The sequence below is a fragment of the Branchiostoma lanceolatum genome, chromosome 11, assembly GCF_035083965.1.
Source record: "Branchiostoma lanceolatum isolate klBraLanc5 chromosome 11, klBraLanc5.hap2, whole genome shotgun sequence".
Classification (NCBI taxonomy): domain Eukaryota; kingdom Metazoa; phylum Chordata; class Leptocardii; order Amphioxiformes; family Branchiostomatidae; genus Branchiostoma; species Branchiostoma lanceolatum.
In genome coordinates, this window is record NC_089732.1 from 4176997 (window position 1) to 4200368 (window position 23372).

The 23372-nt window shown below is 40.4% G+C and overlaps 1 protein-coding gene across 8 annotated transcripts in view; it reads right to left on the reverse strand.

Annotated features, from left to right (window-relative positions):
• Positions 1-4016: 4016 nt before the first annotated feature.
• The window catches only part of LOC136444511 (receptor-type tyrosine-protein phosphatase delta-like), a 114984-nt gene continuing 95628 nt past the window's right edge, over positions 4017-23372 (reverse strand). For 6 of the 8 annotated variants that reach the window (XM_066442102.1, XM_066442099.1, XM_066442097.1 and 3 more), the window contains 15 exons: positions 23024-23206; positions 22467-22636; positions 19584-19681; positions 16003-16100; positions 15486-15686; positions 14942-15052; positions 13950-14069; positions 13266-13420; positions 12475-12760; positions 11969-12062; positions 11639-11715; positions 11085-11345; positions 8789-8943; positions 7309-7444; positions 4017-6926 (listed from right to left, as the gene is read on the reverse strand). In XM_066442102.1, the coding sequence (XP_066298199.1) occupies positions 6855-6926; positions 7309-7444; positions 8789-8943; positions 11085-11345; positions 11639-11715; positions 11969-12062; positions 12475-12760; positions 13266-13420; positions 13950-14069; positions 14942-15052; positions 15486-15686; positions 16003-16100; positions 19584-19681; positions 22467-22636; positions 23024-23206 (2217 nt within the window). In that variant the 3' untranslated portion in view covers positions 4017-6854. The remainder of the gene's footprint in view (positions 6927-7308; positions 7445-8788; positions 8944-11084; positions 11346-11638; positions 11716-11968; positions 12063-12474; positions 12761-13265; positions 13421-13949; positions 14070-14941; positions 15053-15485; positions 15687-16002; positions 16101-19583; positions 19682-22466; positions 22637-23023; positions 23207-23372) is intronic. The other 2 variants (XM_066442100.1, XM_066442105.1) reach the window with 1 other exon arrangement.

A 23372-nucleotide genomic window follows, 5' to 3' on the forward strand; every position in this document is an offset into this window, starting at 1 on the left:
CGACCATTTGGGTAAATTATGTTCATATGCACCTGTAACACAGGTGAGCATAATTAATCCATATCTATCACTTGCTATGGCAACTGAGATTCAGAGATCTTAAACACGATGAAGAGTAGGAGACCTGGGTGTTGTTGGTTCGATGGTTTAATGTTTTTGCTACAACTAACTAAACAGCCAAGCTAAAGACCTATATGTAAAGAACGCAGATAATTTTATTGTCAAGGGACAATATTCTTTCTGATCACTATTCGTACACACCCTTCGCATATCATACATAGAAAATATTGGTGAATAAAGCTGTTGTATTGAATGGAATGTTGCTTATAAATATATCCTCAAATCTCTCAGTGCAATGATGTGGTTCTCGATGTCAACATCATCAACAGCTTCCTTCGGTCCTTGAAGATCGTCCCTTGCGCTGGAACAACTTTGCATTGACTGTAAAAGGCCATCAAAAATATTGTGAATGTTTGACATTAAAGATTTCACAAGAAGTCACATGCACTTGCAGACGAGTGTGAAAAATGCCTCATACTCTTGTATAAAGATAATCCAAAATCTGCAACTGGATGAAATTAGTAGCTTTACTTTGGGACGTTTCGAGTGACATCCATCGCCCTTCTTCAGCGTCTCTAGAATGAACTAATCGGAGCGAATCAGATGATTTGATAATCTTACTCTTAGATAATCTGACAAGTTTGATAGCAGGACAGACACTGATAAATCACAAACGTCACAGGTATGTGTATTACAATAGCAGTTGTATGAAGTTCATTTGACGACCATCTCAATGGGTACTTACCAGACGAAAGGCTGAATGGCGCTCTTGTGAAATCGCCCAAAACTTTCGTGTTCATCTCTGAAGAATCGCCGCCATGTTATGCAGACCACCTGTGCAGGAACCGGACGTGACGTTTCAATTGGAATCACCTGCAGAACTGTAGCAACAGGCCGAACTCTGAATGCCTATAACCCCCTTGATGTGTGCTTGCAGTTAAACTTAACGTTATTATAATGATGATAAATACAAACACAAGAACGGTTGAACTAAAAGCTTTGTTCGTGTTATGGCGGCCTTTGCTTTGCTTGGGACGTTTGTATTATAGAAAACATTCCGATGGAAGTTCATTAATGTTATTTAGTTCGTTAAAAGTCAGTGCGCTATAGTTAGTTAGTGCGTGAATGTTAGTAGTACACATTTAGAGAGACAGACACTTGCATTTTTCCGCTTCCAACCAACGCAAGGGGTCTATGCTGTCAACAGACAGACTAAGCCCTCCTAACAAGTCATAGGGCAAGCCCGTCCTCAGCAAATCCGCCACGCCAGCCGATCACCTATAGGTATTCGTGAAAACAAATGATATTCGAAAAAGAGTTTCTACCGTTTAATGTATCATCTCCATACTGCCATAATTATCAATCTGAGACAGCATTAAAAGCTGACACCTTCTCACATCTCACTGGCGAGTTTGTTTTGCCAGACTTCGTTAAGGTAAACAGGTCGATTGGTCGGAGTATGTAGTTGTAAGCACGTTGTGTAGCAATTCGTCTCCCGCGAGGGATTAACAGGGGGCACCACGTGAAGGTTTGCTACCTGCTCCCCTTGTTAGTTTGTTAGTGTGCAAGTGCGAGTGCGACACAAATACACAGAGACAGACACTTTCGTTTCTTTTCCGCTTCCAACCAACGCATGGGGACTTTGCTATCAACAGACAGGCTAAGCCCTCCCAACAAGTCACAAGGCAAGCCCGTCCTCAGCAAATCCGCCACGCCAGCCGATCACCTAGGTATTCGTGAAAACAAATATCACTAAGCGAACATAGCCACATGGTAGGGAAGCAACAGGGGAAGGAAACTGCCTGTAAAAGGCACTTCCGTCAGCGAGCACTTTTGTTTATGGTTATGCTTGGATATTTGGTACTAGAACCCAATTTCTTGATTCCCAAAATTAGCGACACATTCTCTTGTACGATAGCGTGCTTTGTATACATTTATACCTGATATTAAGGTGCACCAAATTACTTTTTAGTCTACAATAAAGGAAAAATAGTTCAGAAAATGAAAATATATCACGTTAACGCTCGACCGGCTCTGCGGTTATGTATTCATATGGTAATATTTGACATCGAAGGGACCAAGATGGGTTCATGAACACCTCTAACAAAGGTATCATGATTAAAACTGAATATATCAATCGCTATGTTAAACTAAAACGATTGGCTAAGGTAAAGTTAAGATCCAGACAGTCCGTTTATCCAGTCATTGACAGAAAAAAAGACTAGCTGCCCTGGATGTTGTCGATTCAAAGTCTTAATGTTTTCCTTTACGTATTGATATTGATTATGTTTTGCCATAATAACAATTCTAATATACTGACAACAGGTGTTTGATAAAGTCGCATTTTGTCAACCAAAGTACCGAGGGCCTAGGGTAGGAATGGCTTCAGGACGAGTGCGTACTTTCTATCGTTTTTACTGGTAAAGTTACCATTGTGTGGTTAACAAATAATTTGCACGTGTCAGCGAGGACCCCTAGCAGTTCAAGTAATTATTGCAACTTGTGTGTGGGTTTTTCTGCAGTAATATTTTCTGGCCGTTTGGCGGCGCTTTTGATCCATGCATCTCGGGTAATGTACAATGTGACATATCAAGGACATTATATAGGATAATGTCCTTGGACATATCGTCTATTTTGCTTAAGAGAGAAAACGTATCAGTATTGTTGAAGACAGAGAGAGAAAACGTAGCAGTATTGTCTAGTTTGTTGTGTTGTTACCAACAAATGTAGCATACGTGTAATTATGAAAGAAAGAGAGGCTTTGAGGAGAATGCAAGCGACCTTTCTTGGCTACGTAGCTTTCCCGACTGATCTTGAAAAATGTCGGCAATGTATCGTTTAATGTCCTGATTATCCAAATCATATAAGTTATGTTTGCCGGACGAATAAGCTGCATTAAAAGTTCACTTAATTTCATTCTATTTATCAATACTACTGTAGACTACCAGTGTGTATCAAACGCACAAATATTTGCACATGTTCCAGTGAGTCTCTCAAACGCTCAAATATATTCTTGCCGGTATGCCTAAACACCTCACCCGACCTCATCCGACCTCACCCGACCTCATCCGAGTCTAAAATGCAGTGTACATGGTACAGGAACATTATTTGACGTTTTGGATACGTTAAATATGCAATTATGAATGCAAAACAAGCAGCAAACTCCAAGTATTTGCCAGTTTTTGTAAGTTACTCCGCTCGTTTCCAAGAAAGAAGGGTGATACGTGCCGTTTTGAGTATCATGGTCACGGAAAAAGTCAATAGTGCAGTCATAATAGGTCAGCCATCAAGCATATAAATGTGTCTCCGGTATCGTGACAAGTTTACCAATCTTCTACGGTGCTTCAGATGAATCAGACTTTTGTCAGAAACGAGATTTTTCGAGTCAAAGTTGATCTATTCTCCGCGGGGTTTCGCCATTGTTTTCAACCCAAATACGCACCATATGGGGGTTTCGCGGCACCCGTTAGAGAGGAGTAACTTATAAAAACGGGTAAATACTTAGAGTTTTCTACTGGTTTTGCATTCATAATTGTATATTTAACGTATCCAGAACGTCAAATAGTGTCCATGCCCCGTGTACACTGCATTTTAGACTCGGATGAGGTCGGGTGAGGTCGGATGAGGTCGGGTGAGGTGTTTAGGCATACCCTATTCTTGCCTCTGGCGGACATGGATTTTCCTGCAATAATAATCATGGCCATAAAGCGGCGTTTTTGAGCCATACACCATAAAGAGTTGACAAGGTCGGAAATTGATCGTATTTCATCCTGATTATCCAAATCATACAACATATGTTGGTCAGACGAATAAGAGATATCTTCGCCGTGTTGTTGATTGCCACAACCTTTTTCTACTTTCATCAGTCTTATATATCTTATACGTTTTACACATTGCTCTGCACACACACACACGCACTCAAACATACACACTGAGTAAAACACACTGGAAGCAGGTTTAACTTTCAGACAATTTATTTCAAACAAGCGTTGCTTATCAGCAATCTTTGGCAAAATTTGTACATGCGTAAATACAAATGATGGGACTGATTGCCTCCGGGAACATGGTGTGATCTAGTGACTACAGACGTTACAGTGCCAACTCTCTATACACATCGGACTGATAACTCGGCCAGGCCACGACAATCTTATATCTTGGTTCTAAGATTTACTAAATCCATTTCTTCCAGATTTCAAAATCTAAGAATTACTATGACATGAAATGATATATAGTTTTTACATGTGCATGACAAAGCATATCTTACCTCAAAACAATTATCTTTTTACAATTTCGAACCAAGAAATAAAGCTGGCCTGGCCTTACACTCAAAACTTGTACATGTTCGTGTCTGAGAGCAGTGATGGCTTTGTGGTTTCGCAGTCTCAAATACAATCAATTCACTGACTTGCTCAAAACACAGTTGGAATACTAGGTAAGTTACCATCCATAACCATAAAACTGGTCACTACAGTAAGGACTTCATGGCACCATCAACTTGTGTGTGTGTTTGTTCCTTTAACCACACAAACAGAGAACAAAATCTGCACAGAGTCCACAGAATATCTCTGGTCTGACTAACATTTTTACCATGTCAGTTTGCCAAATCTGCCTCTTGTCGGTTTGAGTTGCGTCTTTTGTGAAACTGAATCTGGAGTTTGGAATAAACTGAGTGGATGAACTCTGGGTTATGTACAGGCTTGTTTTAACATTGACTATGTCTGCAGAGCTGGCAAAATAAAGCCATTGGGTTATGACAATTTCTACTTTGTTACTGTTCAGACAATGATCAGATCACTAGAACTACTGAACAAACAGTTACCAACTTCTGGTTGTAAGGTATGTTCATGATTTTGTTCTTCGAAATACATTACCAAAAAGTTTCAGAGAAGTTTGGCCAAGTTGCAGTGATGACGTTACTTTTATACAACAAGCGAAACAAGAACTGATGCTTTGGAGAACCTCTTAGAAACTGAACAATCTACGGAACGAACAGGAGGCGTCCCCCCTTCATTGTACAACCATTCACAATATTCAAAATGTACAAGCACACAGGGGTAGTTTCATTACATCTTACATACAAGCGAATATCTTACAACCTTTTGCGGTATCACAGGTTTTAGCACCGTCGGACATTACAGAGTAACAGACACTCACTTTCTGACAGAAAAGCCCATCAACAAAGTGTACTAAACTGGCAGGAACTTAAACCGTCTCAGAGACAGCTATTCCAAACAGGAAAGGTTTAAAGAAAAACCTTGATTTTCTGCATTTCTGTTGATCAACTTGTTTAAGTTATTTAAAGAAATGTTGTATGACTATCAGGGGAGTTGAGTCAATAAGGAAATGAACATAACTTAGTAAGAAGTAAGGGCCAACCACCATTTTGTCTGACTCCTACGAACAATCTTCAACAAAAGAGATTACAAAATTGCAGCAGTGTATGTAATTTTCCATTGTAACTTAAGTCCTTCTGATTTGAAAAATATTACAATTCTAAAGATTTATAGACATTAGGGACTTTCATAGACTGTAAGTATGAATTTCAAATGGTGTGCAAAAAATCACAATGCATTGTTGAAGACTTAGGAGCATGTCTTATGGGAAAAAATTCACCAAAAATTAGTCAGGCTACGGTAGGAGTACAGTACAGGTCCCTTCCACCATTTTTGGAGTTGCCAAATCGAACTTGATCATATGGCATTGTCTGTCGAAACTCCCCACATATATATACATACATACATACACACACGATCTCATCCTGTCTTTGCTATGGTAAGTGATACCTTTAACACAGAGAAGCTGTCTTGTATATAAACGAAGATCAAACCTACAAGATACAACCTAAGATTTGCTGAAAGCGTGGATAATACAATTTCAACGTCATACAAAAATATCTGATATGAGACTCCTGGCTCATCACACCAACAACGTAAATACAGCTAACGAGATATCATACGAAAAATTCATTGGCAAATTATTATACAATGGTTGGATTCTTCTACGATGCACAAAAACGTGCATAGGTACATGTTCAAAACATATGCCATGCCCTAATCAGACTGGCTTTCTTCCCAGTTCTGTAACATTAAGCAACCTTTTTAAATCCATCCCTTATGCAAAATATATTCACAACTAAAAGTACAGCTACTAAAAATACAGGTACAAAAATTTATGTACAGAATTTTGTTGTTTGTCCATCACAACATTATGATACAAATTCGGCACTTCTTGTTTTTAGACGAACTCAATTTTCTCTCTTAGGTGCTGAGGCTTCTATCTGTACTTCTGGATTGTTCTAGTGTCTCTGGCAGTAAATGACTGGAGTAGAGGTTGTGTACAATGTGTTACATCTTGCTTTAAGAGCCTGTCACAACAGTAAGCTGATTTCACCGACAAATTTCAGACTTCCAAGTATAGTCCCGCTATAGAGAAAGTGGTACAAAACAATTTCTGTCGCTTTCGAGAAATTAACCAACGCTTGATCTTAATTCTTGCTCTTATCTGCTAGATCCAATTAATGTCCAACGCTTTTTGACCACTAAGTCTGAATTTTGCAGAAGCTGTGCACGAATTCAGTGCCAACTTTCTCACAAACTAAAGCAGACCCTTAGCAAATAAACAAACACAACGATTAGAACTAACGCATGTCCGGTGTGGCAGCCAAGCAAGAATATCGTTTCGTTGCAACTTGGTCCATGAGGTATCGGTGTTGAATTGATTGAATCGTACAAAAGATTTTGGCTGCTTGGAGCGAACGAGTCCCTCGTGGCGATTGGCGGAGAAGGCCGGACATGTTAGCAGTTGGCGTAGTGGTCGAAAGAGCCGAGATATTCCAGCGCGGCACGATAGCAGAACTGGTACTGGTCCTGTGAGGAGAAGAAGTTGTTTGAATTAAGTATAAGAATAGAGAAATAAGGTGTGATATGACAATATCCTATACATGTCTGTCTTCCTTTATACCAAAGTAAGAAGGACCACATTCATCTAATTACAGACATATGATAATTCCTGCATTATGAATATAACACAGTACCTAAGACAGGACCTTAGCCTGTACATTCAAGTATATATAGTCACATTTCGTGCTACATGGTATTTTATAGGTAGATTTTTGATTACTTGAGGAAGTTGCCATCCACTGTATCTCATACAACTAAATTCACTTTCTAAAACTGTAGGTATCAAGGCATAGACTTTATCCTCTCCTTAACTTGGTGTGGCGGTATAAATGAATGAAGATGTTTGTACCTCTGTCTGTACCATGGCGGGTCTCTGTGTACGCAGCATCTTGACGGTCTGGAACATGTCCACCACACCCTCGTACCTCATCCGGTCCAGCACGATCGCCAAGGTGATGAACACGCCCGTCCGACCGACACCCGCGCTGCAGGGAGAGGTAAAATCTTTAGTATTCATGTGTTCAGACATTGTGTGCTATTTTTGGCGACGCCTCAGGGGCGAGCCAAATTTTTACTATATTGTGTGCAGATTGCAAGAATTCTAGGAATTGTACAGGAATGTGAAAGTCCATGGGACGATAACTCAAGAATGCCTGGATGCATTGTCTTCATATTTTGTAGGTGGGTAGGTCTGTGGGAGACCTTGTAATGATTGGATTTTGGGCCCCCTAGCGACTTTCTATGGTACTGCAGGGGAACTTTCACTTTTCAAATCTCGTCTTCAGAACATGCTATAGTCATGATTTTTAAGTGGTGGATAGCTCTTTGTTAGGAAAATATGTCCTGTAGATTTGGACCCCCTAGCGGCTTTTTTTGGAACTGCAGGAGCTGATTTTGACTCAAACTTTGAAAGAGAATAACGCAAGAAGGGGATGACAGATCATCATAATTTTTGGTGTGTAGATAGCTTAAGTGATGATTTGCATAATGATATGCCAATTATGCAAATCAATTTCTGATTTGCATAATTAATGAGGACAGTTTATGAATCAGCTGCATTCTATTATAGGACTCTCAAACACATGACATATGCAACTGAGAAAGAGATAAATATCGATAGATATCAATTATGCAAAATGATACTTAATTTGCATAATCAATGACAAAATACTATAAATCCATAGTGGTAAATGATGGGGATTTCATTTTTGCACCATTTGGAAGTTAAGTAAATGTGGCCACTTTTAGACACAAATCTTGCATAGAGCGCCTCATTTACATAATTTATGAGGAAATGGTGCGATATCTTTTTTTGTGAAAACAATATTTTCATACATTGGACAACTTGTGTTATTTTGGTAGAGAAGGTGATCGACTGATATGATTTATGCCGCTTATGCGAGGTCCTTATTTGCATGTGGGCTAAAACCAAAAACGTTAACAGAGACCACCGTCGCCATGGCAACATCTTTTTATGTTGCCAATCTTGTTTTATTTACAATTGTATTTATTTTGCATTGCAGCTTTGTCAAAATGTACAATGAACAAAAAGAGCAAGATCTGAAAAGTCTACTAGAATTGAAAAATGATGTAGTAAGTAGGAATCAAAAACAAAGAGAGGACCTAGAAATATTTAAGAACTTCATAGAATCAAACTGTTACCAAAGCTTTAAGACACACAAGGCACACTTTGCTATTGAGATTACATTTCATTTCATCTGCAATTACATTTCATCTACTAAGTTTAACTTCAACATAAACAATAAAACATGACAGTGTCTAGCACATCATCATGCATGTAGCCCATAATATTCACAATGACCCCTGACCTGCAGTGGGCAGTGATTGGCCCCTCCTGTCCAAACTGTTCCTTTGTTTTGTGGACCTGACCAATGAAATCGATGAATCCTTCGCCGGACTTTGGCACACCCTGCTCTGGCCAATCGGTGAACTGGAACTGTCGGATCGTCCTGGATTGTCCGTCCTACAATAAAAACGTACACAAAAAAAAGTTCAGTTTCACGTCTACAAAAGCTACATTATAAATCTTTGGTATGGTACCTGCCTGGACTGCCTGTGCAATGCATGTTGGCACTCTGAAAATAAATACAAAACACACAAACAAAATAGTTGGCAAGGTACTGGAACACAAGATTCTATCACTTTTAGTTCTATTCGATGATAGAGTAAGAGGATCACTTTGTACACAATACAACGACAAACAGTTCTTTTACTTGCACACAAAACTGACATCAAAAGCTGAGACACTGTGTATATATTTCATACTTGTAACTAGCAGAGTGGTGTTGGGAAAGGAAGCGCTGTGGTCTAAGAGGACGTGAAAAAGATCAGGGACTTAGATGTCCCCCATGAAATAAGAAGCGATAGCAGTTGTGTAGCCCAAGATGTTGTGTGGCCTAGATCTCGTGAGTTTACATCCTTTAACCTGCATGGTCAAGAAGAATTGGTGTGGACATTTATAGCAGGCAGGGCTCGAAATTCATATTTGGGAATAGGTGCACTGGTGCACCCAACTCAAAAAATTGGGTGCACAGAAAGAATTTTGGGTGCACCACATAAAATAAAGTTGAATGTTCTTAAGAACATAATCACAAGGTTTAATGCTGCTGCCTTTCTTAAGAACTTCAATCTGTAATTCTATAACAAACTTCAAAATTTCAAACAAATAATACATTAAATAAAGTACAGCAAAAAGTTATCATGCTGTTTTTTATACTTACATTCCAAGAATATTCTGTATACTAGTGTACAATAGTACCTTAACCCTATAGGCTACAAAAATATATAGGTGCACCAGTGCACCCACAGTCAAAAATTAGGTGCACAGCTCCAATTTTGGGTGCACTGGGTGCACATGCACCCACTATTTCGAGCCCTGGCAGGTGTAGGTCATATCTTTACACTAAATCATATAGAGTACAACATCTAGGACAAGACGAGCACCAGTGCAGCAGCGACAACAACACGAGACACAGAACGTCACCATGACGACACCTGCAAACAAACGGAGGACCCACTCACCACGCTCTGCTCGGCGCGAGCCGGGGGAGGAGAGAAACAAGAGGGACATGATAGGTGGTTTCGCATGGCAAGGAGTTCTTAGAATGTCTTAAGAATGTCTTAAAGCATCACTCCCTCTCATGGGAGCACAAGCAAGGATCTTACTTGCATCCTTGAAGTCTTACAGAAAAGATGAAGTGCCTCTTCATTGGTTAAAAACTGGCCAATCACAAAACACCATCAAGAAGAAGTAGCCAATCAAACAGCCTCATTTCATTTGAAAATTTGAAAGCATAAAAAAATTCAAGTCATTCAAACAAGACACTTTGTTGACTAAGTCTTAGGATTTTATTCTCACAACAAAAAAAATTTTTTTGAGGCATTCCATCTCTATGAAATATATTTCCACATCAAATATATTTCCACAGGCAATACTTGATATGTACAATACATGTACGAAAATGAAAAGACAAAAAAAATGCAAAGTCAGAACTTTGAGGGATGAAAAAGCATGCTATATGCTCCACAGAGGGAATGATGATGGTGATGATGATGATTATGCAGAGTTTGATTTACATAATAATAAAACCTGGAAGATATGACCAGAAATATAGAGCTATTGGCAAAAATGAATTTTGAATAGAGGGATCTCTTTTTTAACAATGAGAAAGTTGTTATTTGAAGAATATTAAATATTTCATTGCAATTTTTGAGACCATAAAAAACAGTTAATCAAACTCTGCTCAAGAATTCAAAGAACTAATTGCCATGTGTTCAAGACATACACTCACTAAAACACGGGACAAATTTCTCCACATTAAAGAACAAAAGCACACTGGTATCTTCAAATTTGGATCTCTCCAAATTCCAGGTAACCAGCCTTACAAGAAAGACCCTGTTCATAATAAACCTTGCAAATCGGATTCAGGGCAGAAATCACCTTAGCAGGATTAATGTGGCCTAGTCTGAACGCTCTAAATCACATTAAAACCACATGAAATCAGCTCCGTAAGGTTTCAATGTGCGACTCAGGCGATTTGGCCCTGGACTGGTTTGCAAGGCTTAGTTAGTATGAGCGGGGTCAAAGAGCGACGGAACACTCACCCTAGCGTCCGTGACCTTGAACTCTCTCAGGATGTACTGCGGCATGTTGTACTCCGCCATGGGGTCCACGACGAAGTACTGGTAGCGCGCGGATCGCTCGGAGGGCCAGTACTGGTGGCACTTTTCCCTGCCCATCTCGCGCAGCTTGGTAAGCATGACGATGATGGTGGAGTTGTGCTCCCACAACATTCTCCAGAAGTCCTCCGTTGTCTCCGCCAGGGGACCCTGGGTGGCGATGTACGCATTCCTCTGCCGGTAACCCTGATGGGAGATGGAGGGAGAGAGAAAAGAGTGTTACTTTCAATCAAGTACAAGTTACTAATAATTTGGCTATTACATGTAGCTAGCTATTACATGTCAGGGCCTCTTCTAAGAAAACAAAGAAATAAGACGCCCTCCTTTTGTAGGGGATGCACAAAAGATACCCTGTTTCCCTGGTAATTACATACTACACATGTACATGTACACATGTCCCCCCACATACACTGCCACTGTTGTGACAGCTACGGTTAGATTTTGCACATCTGAACTAATGATGACGACTAGGAACTTACATCAATGAAGCTGGCGTTGATGTAATCCGATCCGTCGCAGCCTCTGATTGGCTGCAGGCACACACGTGTTGATTCATCTGCAAAAGTGAAAAACAAGAAATTAAAATTTGATTACCATCAATACAAAATCTTACTTCAGCGTTTCACATTGCCCTTAGAATTACATTGCATTTTGCCCCCTACATTGTGAAATGCACATTAAAGGTATTTCAATCTCAAAGAATGCTTGTATCAGTACTGCACATACGAGTAAGAAGTTGAATACTTACATGGCATGATGTTGACTGAAACTTTATACCATATATAATTTGTACAAAGCTGAAGACTTACATGGCATGATGTTGACTAATCTGTTCTTGAACTTGTTGCAGGGAAGGTTGGCACTGACGAACCTGGAGGTGTGAGCTTTGGTATTGGCCAGCCGCTGGGGGGAAAGAGGAAAACATTCACAATACAGTTAGCTCCAGTCTATATGGTTATCTGCCTACATTTCAAAGAAGACATATCAAACAGCTTTGTTAAAATCACCAAAAGCAGCGTAAATCATCACTGCCATTTATATGAAAGTTTTAATAATTTTTTTGTTGGCCAAAGCAGATACACATACATGTACCTTATGAATAATTGCACAAGTACCAACCGTCTTTAAAAATTGCTAACTTGAAAATCAAATAAGGGTTTACAAAGAGCTCCACAAAATGGTTTAGTTCAAAATGACTACAACACTAAGAAAACGTTTCTTCAGTTACTTCTTTGAATTCATTTATCTATTTATTCTACAATTCTTTTTTACTTACTATGGGTTCTAGCTAAATTAGAACCTATGAGACATTTACCTTGAATTCCAACTCCATTCCAGTCACCGTTTCTCCGGGTTCGATCTGCGTCAGCTTCTGTATATGGGCGTACAGGTTCCGGGCGGGGACCTCCGTGTTGCCGCTGGATACGGCCTCGAAGATGGCGTCGTGGATGAAGATGTACTGGTCCTCGGTCTGCACCATGTAGTTCCGCTGTGCGCGGAGCAGCGTCACGTGCCCGTAGACGTCGACGGTCTTCTCGTGCTTGATGCGCTCCAACATGGCGTCGATGACGATGAAGCAGCCGGTTCTGCCCACACCAGCACTGCGGAGAAAAGAGAAACATTGTCAGTCATGCAGAATCAACATATCTAAATTTTTTCAAAAGCGTCATAGTCTGGCTAAAATGGTTTTGTTTCAAAAGGAATTTTTACAAAAATATTGAACAACTCTTAGTTACCATACCAAAAACATACATGTACTGTAAATATAAAGGACCGTCATTGATCAAACACACTGTAAGCTGAATGAATGAATGCTCTTACATCCCAGCCATCAAATGTAAAACATTGTAGTTGTGAGTTTCAAAAGATGTCTACATTAAGTGTTTCACAAATCATAGACGAACACAGTAAACCAATATCTGAACACAATCTTTCTCCTATTCCTTTCTACAATGATTTTTGAATAGTATATCTGTTGCTTGTACAGCTGTGAATAAAGGATAGGAAGCAACGTCCCAACACCCCAAGTTATTATTTGTTCAGAAAAAAAAGAAGAACCTAATGAATGATATAAGACAAAGCAATAAAAGAAGGGTCCAACCCTACCTGCAGTGGACGATCATGGGCCCCGCGTCGGGCGGGTTGCAGGCCTTGACTCTCCTGAGGAAGGCGAGGAAGGGCGTGGGGTGCTCAGGCACACCGTGGTCCGGCCAGGCCGTGAACTGGAACTGCCGCACCTCACGCTTCTCACTCGAGCCATGCTGGGGGGGAAAATACGGTTCATTTGAATGTTGTACGAAGGAGTTTAACCTTTAGGCTTTAGCTTCTTAATCGAGCCATGCTGGGGGAACAAACGTAGACAGCTCAAGACTTTTGATATTTCATCAACAAGTCGACTGATCAAAACCAGTTTTAACATTGTTTCAGACTGTGACTATAATGTGTGGTTCATTCCGGAAGTAAGTAAAGTGCCCGATCTTAATATTTCATCACATACAAGCTGACTGCAGAAATGTGTCAACGAAACATAAGTTATATTCAATTTAGAAAGCTTTTTTTTTTCCATTCCGTGGCCATTATGGTGGTGAAGTTCTATATTTGTTACTGGATGAATCAGTAAAATTTCACTTGTTTGGATGAGCATTCCAACTCTTATACTGTGATATCTTTATTTCTCTATTGACATGTTAATATTTGTTACTAACACCAACTTTCCGGTCTTCTTTGAGCCTCTAAGTAACAAGTGTTACACAGAATAAGCATAGAAACAGAAAACGTTGCAGTACTCACCCTAAAGAGAGCGAAGGTCCTGACGGTGTAGGTGGCGAGTTCGATGGTGTCCAGCAGCGTGACCTGAACTGACCCGTACGTCTCTGTTCCCCTGGACGGCCAGTACTGGTCGCACTTCACCTGCACAAGAGGGGAACGTCACCAGGGTTACACCACTGCTGTCAATTTTGCCATTTTTCCCCCGTCTCCTGTTTAGTTTTCATGGTATGTTTCAGGCCACACAGACTCAACTTCATACAACAGCTATATATACTCTATTGCCCACAAAAACCTTTTGTTACATGTAACATTGTTATCAGTTCATTTTGCATTTTGCTGTATTCTCAGATGCAATTTTGGATTTCAAAAGGATGCCAACCACAAAATAGAGTATGTGTGACCGGACAATCTGAGTCTTACATGGCATAGACTAATATGTCCACCTGAAAGGAACCATTTGACAGAAATAGTTTTCCTGCATGCAAATTGCTGCACTGTACAATACTGATCACAGCCATATGAACTAGACATATAGCCCCACATGTTGCTCAATGCATTACCTAAATGCTAGATACTACATTATGTAGTTTAAAGCATACTGCACTGAACATTTACATGTAACTGTAGTCAGTTCTGTACAGTGCCAAAGAGTTAGCAATCTTGTGAACATGCAGCAATTGCTTACACAAAGCAAGCTGTGTTTATATGATGAAGTGAGTATTAAAGATGTGTACTACACTGTGAAAAGATATGTGTCTACTTTTTCTTCAATTGTGAGAAAGTGTTCTTGTCTTGTCATACTTTACCACCTTCTGTGCAGAAGAAGTAAAGGTATACTGCACCTAAATAGTGCTTGTGAAGACCGACAAAAATAAACGGAAATGTGACAATGAAGTGAGACAAAAGAAATCAAGGAAAGGCACCGGAAAATAAAATGAACAGGCAGCAAGGGAAGCCACTTAAAATAATAAAAGGAAAGGAAAAAAAAGAACAGAAAAGGTTTCCAAACATACGTGAATGCTTACCCTGGTCCTCTCTTCTAGTTTGGTCATCATGACGACGGTAGCGCTGCGCTGTTCCCATACCATACGCCAGAAGTCCGGGATAGTTTCGGGGAGCGGACCCTGCAGAGGATGGAAGAGAAAAACATCTTTATAAACATTTTCAAGACACAGGCAACCTCCTGTTCTACATCAAGTACCCAAATCTTAACATGCTACAAAGGAGCAAGAAAATCAAAAGCATTTCTTATCAAAGTTTTCTAATATTACAGAATCATTTCAAAGCTTTCTTTCACAAGTTTGAATCTCTTACCCTCCTGACCATTGTTTCTTAAGTTTCAGAAACACTCCTTAGACTTTTATCAAGTCATCTCGTTGTGACATTAAAAGCAGATTAAAACAAGATGTTTCAGTTTCTTTGTTATGATTTGCCTTTGAGATGACTACACCAAGTTTCTGACTAGATCCAAACTCTATGAGTCCATCTCTTAAAATCTGATCTTAGATTGATTAACTCAACAGTGTTTAACAAAAACCAAACAGAAAGATGGCATACCTGTGTGGCGATGTAGGCGTTCTGTCGCCGGTAACCGTCCATGTAGTTAGCGTTCAGGTAGTCGCTGCCAGGGACGCCGTCAATGTTCTGAAGGATGACCCGTGAGTGATCGTAGGCGATGACGTTAGCGTAGCGGTTCTTGGGCTTGTTGACTTCCAGGTTGGAGTTGTCCCATGTGAACTGCTGCCCAGGCTCGATGGACTTGAGGGAAGAGTAAAGATGACATCAGAACCTTTAAAGTATATTCATAGACTTACTGAAAATTGACATACGGATCTTCATTTTCGTGCCCTTATGGAGAATGTTAACGCAAAGCTGTCGACAAACAGAGTAAACCAGCCAATTTATCTAGTATTCCGTAAAATTCCTCTCATCTAAAGGTAGTGAAAAAATGATTGAGCTACATCAAGGATAAAATTCAAGGTTGTATTAGTGAGGGAGCCAACAACAAAATTTAACAACAGTAAGTGAAGTACTTTTTAAAGAAACTTTTAGTAGATTCTTCAGACAATCTTACCTCATATTCCTGTGAGAACTTGAGGTTGTCGTTGGCCTTGAGACGCTCTGTCGTCTCCGCCAGTTCCAACACCGGGATGGGAGGGTGGTTCATCATGGCTGGAATGTAACACAATTTACGGTAAGAATCAGCTGCAACACTAGCCAAAGTATTGTAGCCAAAGCATGATTTACGATAAGTTCTAACAGAATATTAGCTGAAATGTGACACAATGTAAACTTCTCCCCACCAACAAGCTAAGTATTACAGACAGCTACACTCTCAAAGAAACTCCCCAACACTTGTGCTACAATAAAAAGACTATACATTGACCAACTCATGATTGCACTCAACTGTCATATGTTTCTTAGCATACTGCCTTCGTTCAGTTACATCAAAACCCCTTTCCTACCCTCACACACAAAATTGGGACATTTGGCCAATCTGCACTGGGCAAGACAACAACGGGTATCCCAGCACTTCAAGTCGGGTCAGTTATATTAGAAACGCCAGATGAAAAGGCCAATGCCCTGAACGATTTCTTCATACAACAGACAGATCTTCCTGCCAGAGACGACCCAACCCCAACATTCCAACCTACCGCCATCCCTGGAACAGTTCTTGACTCACTTCAGCTGTCAGTTGATGAGGTACAACAACAACTAGGTGCCCTCAAAATCGGAAAGTCATGTGGTCCCGACAATATCACTCCCAAGCTCCTACGCCTAGTAGCAGATCCTATATCAGGACCTCTAACTCAGCTATACAACAAGTCCCTCCTCCTTGGACAAGTTCCTTCGGGGTGGAAAAAAGCAAACGTTACCCCCATCCACAAAGCCGGAAACCGACACCTAACAAACAACTACAGGCCTATATCCCTACTTAGCATTGTATCAAAGGTTCTAGAAACCCTTGTCAACAAACGTCTAACGACACATGTCAATCCAATACTGACAGATCACCAAAGCGGATTCAGACCTCTTGACAACACTACGCTACAGTTGGCTCGAATGATAGAGGAATGGACTGAAGCCATGGATAGCGGAGAGATAGTGGGATGCGTGTTCCTTGACCTTCGAAAAGCATTTGACAAGGTCTGGCACGCAGGACTGCTATCCAAACTAAGAGCGTATGGAATCAATGGATCCATGCACAACTGGTTTTCCAGCTACCTGTCCGAGAGACGCCAACGAGTGGTCATCCAGGGAGTGGCATCAGACTGGAAGTCTCCCCTAGCCGGCGTACCACAGGGTTCTGTCCTCGGACCAACGCTTTTCATACTCTATATCAACGACCTTGCCTCTAGCTGTATACAATCCCAACCAAATTTATTCGCCGACGACACTTCACTGTCCTCCTCCCATCACTCTATCCAACATGTAGTTGCATCACTGAACAGAGACCTGAGCTCTGTGTCTACCTGGCTGTCTCAATGGAAACTTGAAGCCAACATAGACAAGTGTAAAGCTATGTTCATCACGACACGCGCCATTCCACGACCGATTCCTCCCGTGACCCTAGGTGGAACCGTATTGCAAGTTGTCACCAGCCATAAACACCTCGGCGTTACTCTCACAAATACCCTCTCCTGGTCAAACCATATCAACATCATCTCTACAAAGGCTAGACGATCTTCTGGTTTGCTATGTGCACTGAGGAAGAAGATACCAAAGGACCTACTCCTTAGACTATACATGACAATCGTAAGGCCAAAACTCGAGTATGCAGACATTGTCTGGTCTGGTCTTACCAAACGCGACCAAAGGACTGTGGAATCTGTCCAATACCAGACTACCAGAATCATCAGTGGACACTTCGGGCTACCGTATCCTTCCTACGAAAGTCTCTACACCGAACTATCACTACCATCACTCCAGTACCGTCGCAAGTTCCACACAACTGTGACCCTCTACAGACTCTTGAATGGACGCTGCCCTCCACATCTCCAGAGTTTGCTACCCCAAACACGTGCGCCTGATACCAACTCCCGCTATCCCCTAAGGAACAGTGAACACCTGACTACTCCAACGTGCAGAACTACCAGATCTCAGAGAACATTCATTAGTCGAGCGATCTCACTCTGGAACTCTCTTCCCAGTAATATCCGCACATCCCTCACTGTCAGCTCCTTCAAAAACAAACTCTGTACGTCACTCGGCAACAGATACTCTGTAAATAATTGACTGACCTACCACAAGTATTAGATGACATGTTGTATAATCTGCTAACCTAGTATGTAATATAAACCTAAGTTTTGGTTTGACATTGTTAACGATTTATATATAGCTTAGTCTTGTGCAATTTTTTCCATATGCGCTTCAGTCCTGTGATGGTTTTTGCTAATTTTGTTTCTTCGATGTTATTTTACTTTGTGTTCTGTGTCCGCCGCTATGTGTGTGTTTGACGCATGCGCACCTTGTGAAAGTTTGTATTGAACTTTGAATATACTGTTCCCAGGGCTAACCCTTTGTAATAGTCTTCGGCTAGTTGGGTAGTCCTGGCTGTACTTTCCTACAGTCAAATAAAATCAAATCAAATCAAATCAACCCCTATTTCCCCACCCCGGGGAACCTTTGACCTGATGTCTGGACCCCTGGGGCTAAAGGTCGTGACATCTGACCCTCACAGACCACACCTGGAGCCACTAATGAGAGGGAGTCAGCAGGGCTTTGTTTTACTGCATTTTAAATGGTCTATAAATCTTTTTTCATCCCAGACAAGTTCAGTAAACAAGGTGCCTTAACACAGCTAAACTTAGATACCACTGTAGAAAACCCTTGTGGTTGTGTCACAATTGTATGACCCAAACAAATATGGTATCATCTAAAGGATAATGAACAGGCTTTGCAATAATATGAAATTAATGAAGTATCGACAGAGATATGATTGACCAAAGGTTCTGTACTTTTGTCTTTTTTACTTTACAGTCCAAGCAAGTTGGATTTTCCTGATTTGAGAGACAGCAAAGATTCATGACAGGTTTATCTGCTTCTAACTACAAGTGGGACCTGTAGTCAATCAAGTTACCTTACTTAATTGATTCCAATTGTCTAAGGACCAAAATTACAACTCAGCAAAGCAAGTCTGGACCAACACTGGTGATTGATAAGTCAGGACACAAGACGTTCACCTGTCTTACATTTAACTCTTGTAGGGCTAATCTAAACCAGCTTGTTAGCAGATACAGACTCTACATCCTGCAGAGACCAATTGTTTTATATCCCATTTAGCACAGGATACAGTAGAATAGCCTGGAATCCAAACCTATTATAGCTCCCGACTCTAGGTTTGGATTCCAGGCTAACAGTAGAACCAAGACTACACAATCCTATTAATGCAGGAAAAAATTAAAGAGACTACACGTATAATGTAGATAGATTCTATCAAATTACCAATGATGCAAGAAACATGCTTTTCAATTTCAGCAAGAAATTCAAATGCTCATGTTCCAAAATGCATCTTTACTTCAAGGTAACCTGCTTGCTTTGTTTTCAATTAATCATCATTAACCTCCTCCCTGCTAACTAACCCTATATCTAAAACCGATGTGGTACCAAAAGGCTATCTCAGCATGAAGAAGGTTAAAACGTGAGGTAACTGACCTGGGGTCTGGTAGTTGAGTCTGCGGAGCTCCACTGGGTCCGTGGGGTGGGTCAGGTGTTCTGGTGCTCCGCCCTTAGGTGCAGACTCTGTCTTCTTCCTACAGTGCACAAAAAAGACATGTTTAGAGCTTTGTACAAACATTCAGCTGAAGTGATATACACTTGGCATATATGTGAGCATGTAAGGTTGCAATATGTATAAGCAACAACCATATGCAAAAATAGCATCGTTACTATGGAAAAATTGCAACAAAGTGACCATACTGTACACAGATCAAAAACACATTCATATCTTAGCTTAGTGGTTTACCTCAAGTGCCACACACTTTGACGGACACCTTAATAATATCATATACGCTTATCATGAGTATAAACATTTAATCATATTAAGAAAGTCGCCACACAAAATACATGTAAGTGAAACGTCCTGACGAAAGCTTGCTATACAGACATGTGACACAACACATTTAATACAACAAATACATGTAGCAACACAGAACTTGGGAACAGTATTTCTTCTGAAAAAAAAAAGTACATTTGGATAGCAATAGAAAATGCTGGCCTGAAATTCCCCCATATACTTAGTATCAGTTATCCTTGATGAGATATAATTTGATCAAGGAAATAACTTGATTTCAATCCAAAATTTTGAGGAAAACACAAAAGAATTCTCTATCATCCTCACAATGGTGATGGTAAGAAGGAAAAGGGGGCAACTTGGGGTCTTCTTTATATACAAAAAATGGTAGTTGTCCCCAAGAAAACTTAAGTACAAAGTTAATCTTTAAGTAACCCTGAAACCCTTGAAGAAGAAGAAGTAAGGACGTATTAGTCACCTGTCCTCAACACTGACGGTGCAGAAAAAGCAGCAGGTGAGAAAGGAGAGAGAGAAGCTGAGAGTTAGTAACAATCCACAAACGGAGCACAAACATGCACATGGAACATAGCACTACAGGCAGGGTCCATACATGTATCTTTTGTGACAGAAAAAATAGGGTTGGTACATGCTGATAATCTTTTTATGACTAAGATTGGCCTACAAAATATGCAACAGTTTAGTATCAAGCAAGCCCTGAGTCTGAGAAGAATTCAGAGAAAATTCAACTCTCATAATGTTAGTTTTCTAGACATATAATTTGTAACAAATTCAAATGAAGTAAGCTGTGAAAAGTCTGCTGGCATTTTAAGCAAGTGCTCAGAAATTGTGACTTCTCGGTATAAATCCAACTGCTGAGAACTGTTTTACATTTTCATAACACTTCGGAGTGGTAGAAATAAGTTTCCAGTCTTGGGAAAAAAAATGAAACATGTACATGTATGAACACTGCCATGACAAAGCATGCACTTCTCTGTTTCTTTATTATTCCTTCCCGTCTTTTTTTTACACCCACCTTGGAGGTCTCCTGAACATGAGGGAGCGAAAAAACAAAAGGGGAACAAAACAGGGAAAATCCAGTTTGGTTAATGGCTTTGGTTAATGGGTTTATTTTGAATGGGTGATCATGTGTATCTGGATGTTAGAAGTCAAAGTGAGTTTGGTGAAGAAAGGAAGGAGTTTCAGAGTGCACGACGAAAGAAGAAATTGTTCTGAGAGCAATTTTAAACTATAGAAATATCTTTGAAGCTTGCGACAGAATGAGAAGATCTGTAGTGTGAGCTTTCAATAGAATGAAAGTAGGGGGAAAATGGCTCTATTTTGCCACAAAATTTTTTTCAAATCTTATCAGCCTATTGTGTTTCATTCTTGGAGCCAAGTACAGCCTTGTGAAAGTGTCCAAAGATGATCACAAGTAAAAAAGGAGAAAAAAATAACAAACTGCCTTTTGACATTAATGAATGCAGGATGGATACTGTTTTCATTGATCAAATATGCAGATCAAACTTTTTTTCCAATTCTAGAAACTGGTTACGAAAAAAACCCTCCTGAAATCCAAGTGAAAGTGGTCAAGATGATCACAAGTAAAAAGGATAACAAACTGCCTTTTAACATTAAAGAACGCAGGATGGATGGAAACTGTTTCATTTATCAAATATGCAGATCAAACTTTCTTTTTCAAATCTTAGTTACAAAAAACCTCCGGAAATTCAAAGGGCAGCTGGCGAAGTGAGTCCAAATTTCGATTTTTTGCAAAACAGAAAAGTAGGAAGGGAAGGGAAGGGTGTATAAAGGAGGGAGCTGAAAGTGAACCTACGCCTGTTAGACAGTCGGCATGCAACAGTAGAGGGGAGAGTCATACTACAAACGTCATTAATTCTGTTACATGAGAAAAAACACTACAAAACAGGAGTTGGTTGGAGGTTAGTTGCCCCGACACTCTTATGACAAATTCCACGGATGAAGTTAGTTTTCAAACATACCTTTCCGGCTTCCTAATGAGGGAAGCAGGGAGGGAAGGAAAACAAAAGGAAAAATCTGGTTAAAATTTGTGGTGAAAAATGGAACAAAAATCGTTCAGTTTTTGTTAGTGTTTTCCATGCACATGCGCAAGGGTGAGCTACTGCAACCGAGGAAGGGACTGGTCTTAGTTTGAAACCCTTTTAAGTGGCAATAAAACTTAAACTGTATGGTAAGGATATTATAGCCAATTAACGTAATAGCTTCAAGAGCACTTGTGTCTCTTAATGCTTTCTTTACTGTACCTGACACAAAACCTATCATTTGCATGTTTGATGAGTGAGTATAAAGTTAAAAAGCTTATAGCACAAGCATACAATTAATGAAAGCAAATGTCTGTGCTTTATTTGCTTGAAGCTGTAAAGTGAAAAATAAAATACACTTTTTTTTTGCCTGACATGTACATGAATGCTCTGTGGTAAATATTGGTTAGAGATTCTCTGCTTCTCTGCTTCTGTAAAAGAAGAAAAATTTGCGGCATTTCTCACCTTCTGTACATGAGGATGACAATGATGATGACAGAGATCACGATGATTGACATCACCGGGGCGACGACCCACAGCACGTTGTTGGGCGTGACCTCCTGTTTGCCCACCTGCGGGGACACCTGCGCCGTGATCGGGTCCGAGTACTGGCTGGACTTGTACAGCCGATCCAACTGAGGGAGAAAGGAATCATTAGCGCAAAGTAGATCTGTGTATCTACACAAATTTTAGGTACAGGTACACGGGTTTGCCTGTATCTGAACTACTTAATGCAAATAATCATTGATTTTCATTAAGGACAAAATGTTTGAACTGATAACAAATGTTTAATTGTGCTAGTTTTATCTTTATGAAAACAAAAGTATATATAGTATAGATGTAGCTTCAGTGCACTGCCAAGGTAATTTCTTGGTAATTCTATCTGTGAAAGTTGATATCCCATGACCTGTCATTTAGTCAGGCTTGAACTGATTCTTACTGGTCAAGTATTAGTACACCAGTGTTCAGGTATTCAGGCTAAAACATTATCTCCTACAGGAAGGCATGTCTCTGCCACCTACCCCTGGGTTGGTCGGTTGTGGGCGCGGTGGGATGTAGGCGCGCAGGAAAGCCACGTAGTGTTTCCCCGTCTCCAGAGGCTTGTTGTAGAAGCCGTTCACTCGGCTCCCGTCGCCAACGGTAAACGCGGTGGGGAAGTCTGCGGCCTTGTACTTGGCTGCGATGTACGGACGAGCAGGCAGCACCTGGTAAAAACACAGTCAATGCAATGTTGGCTATGGGTGCACTTATAATAAGTATATACTAGTAGTAGAATCCAATATTTGATTATATTGCCAGTGGGGGTGCTGATGGCTCTAAGGGTTAGGTGGACTACGGGTTCATGATCAATGCATTTTGAGAAAAAATATA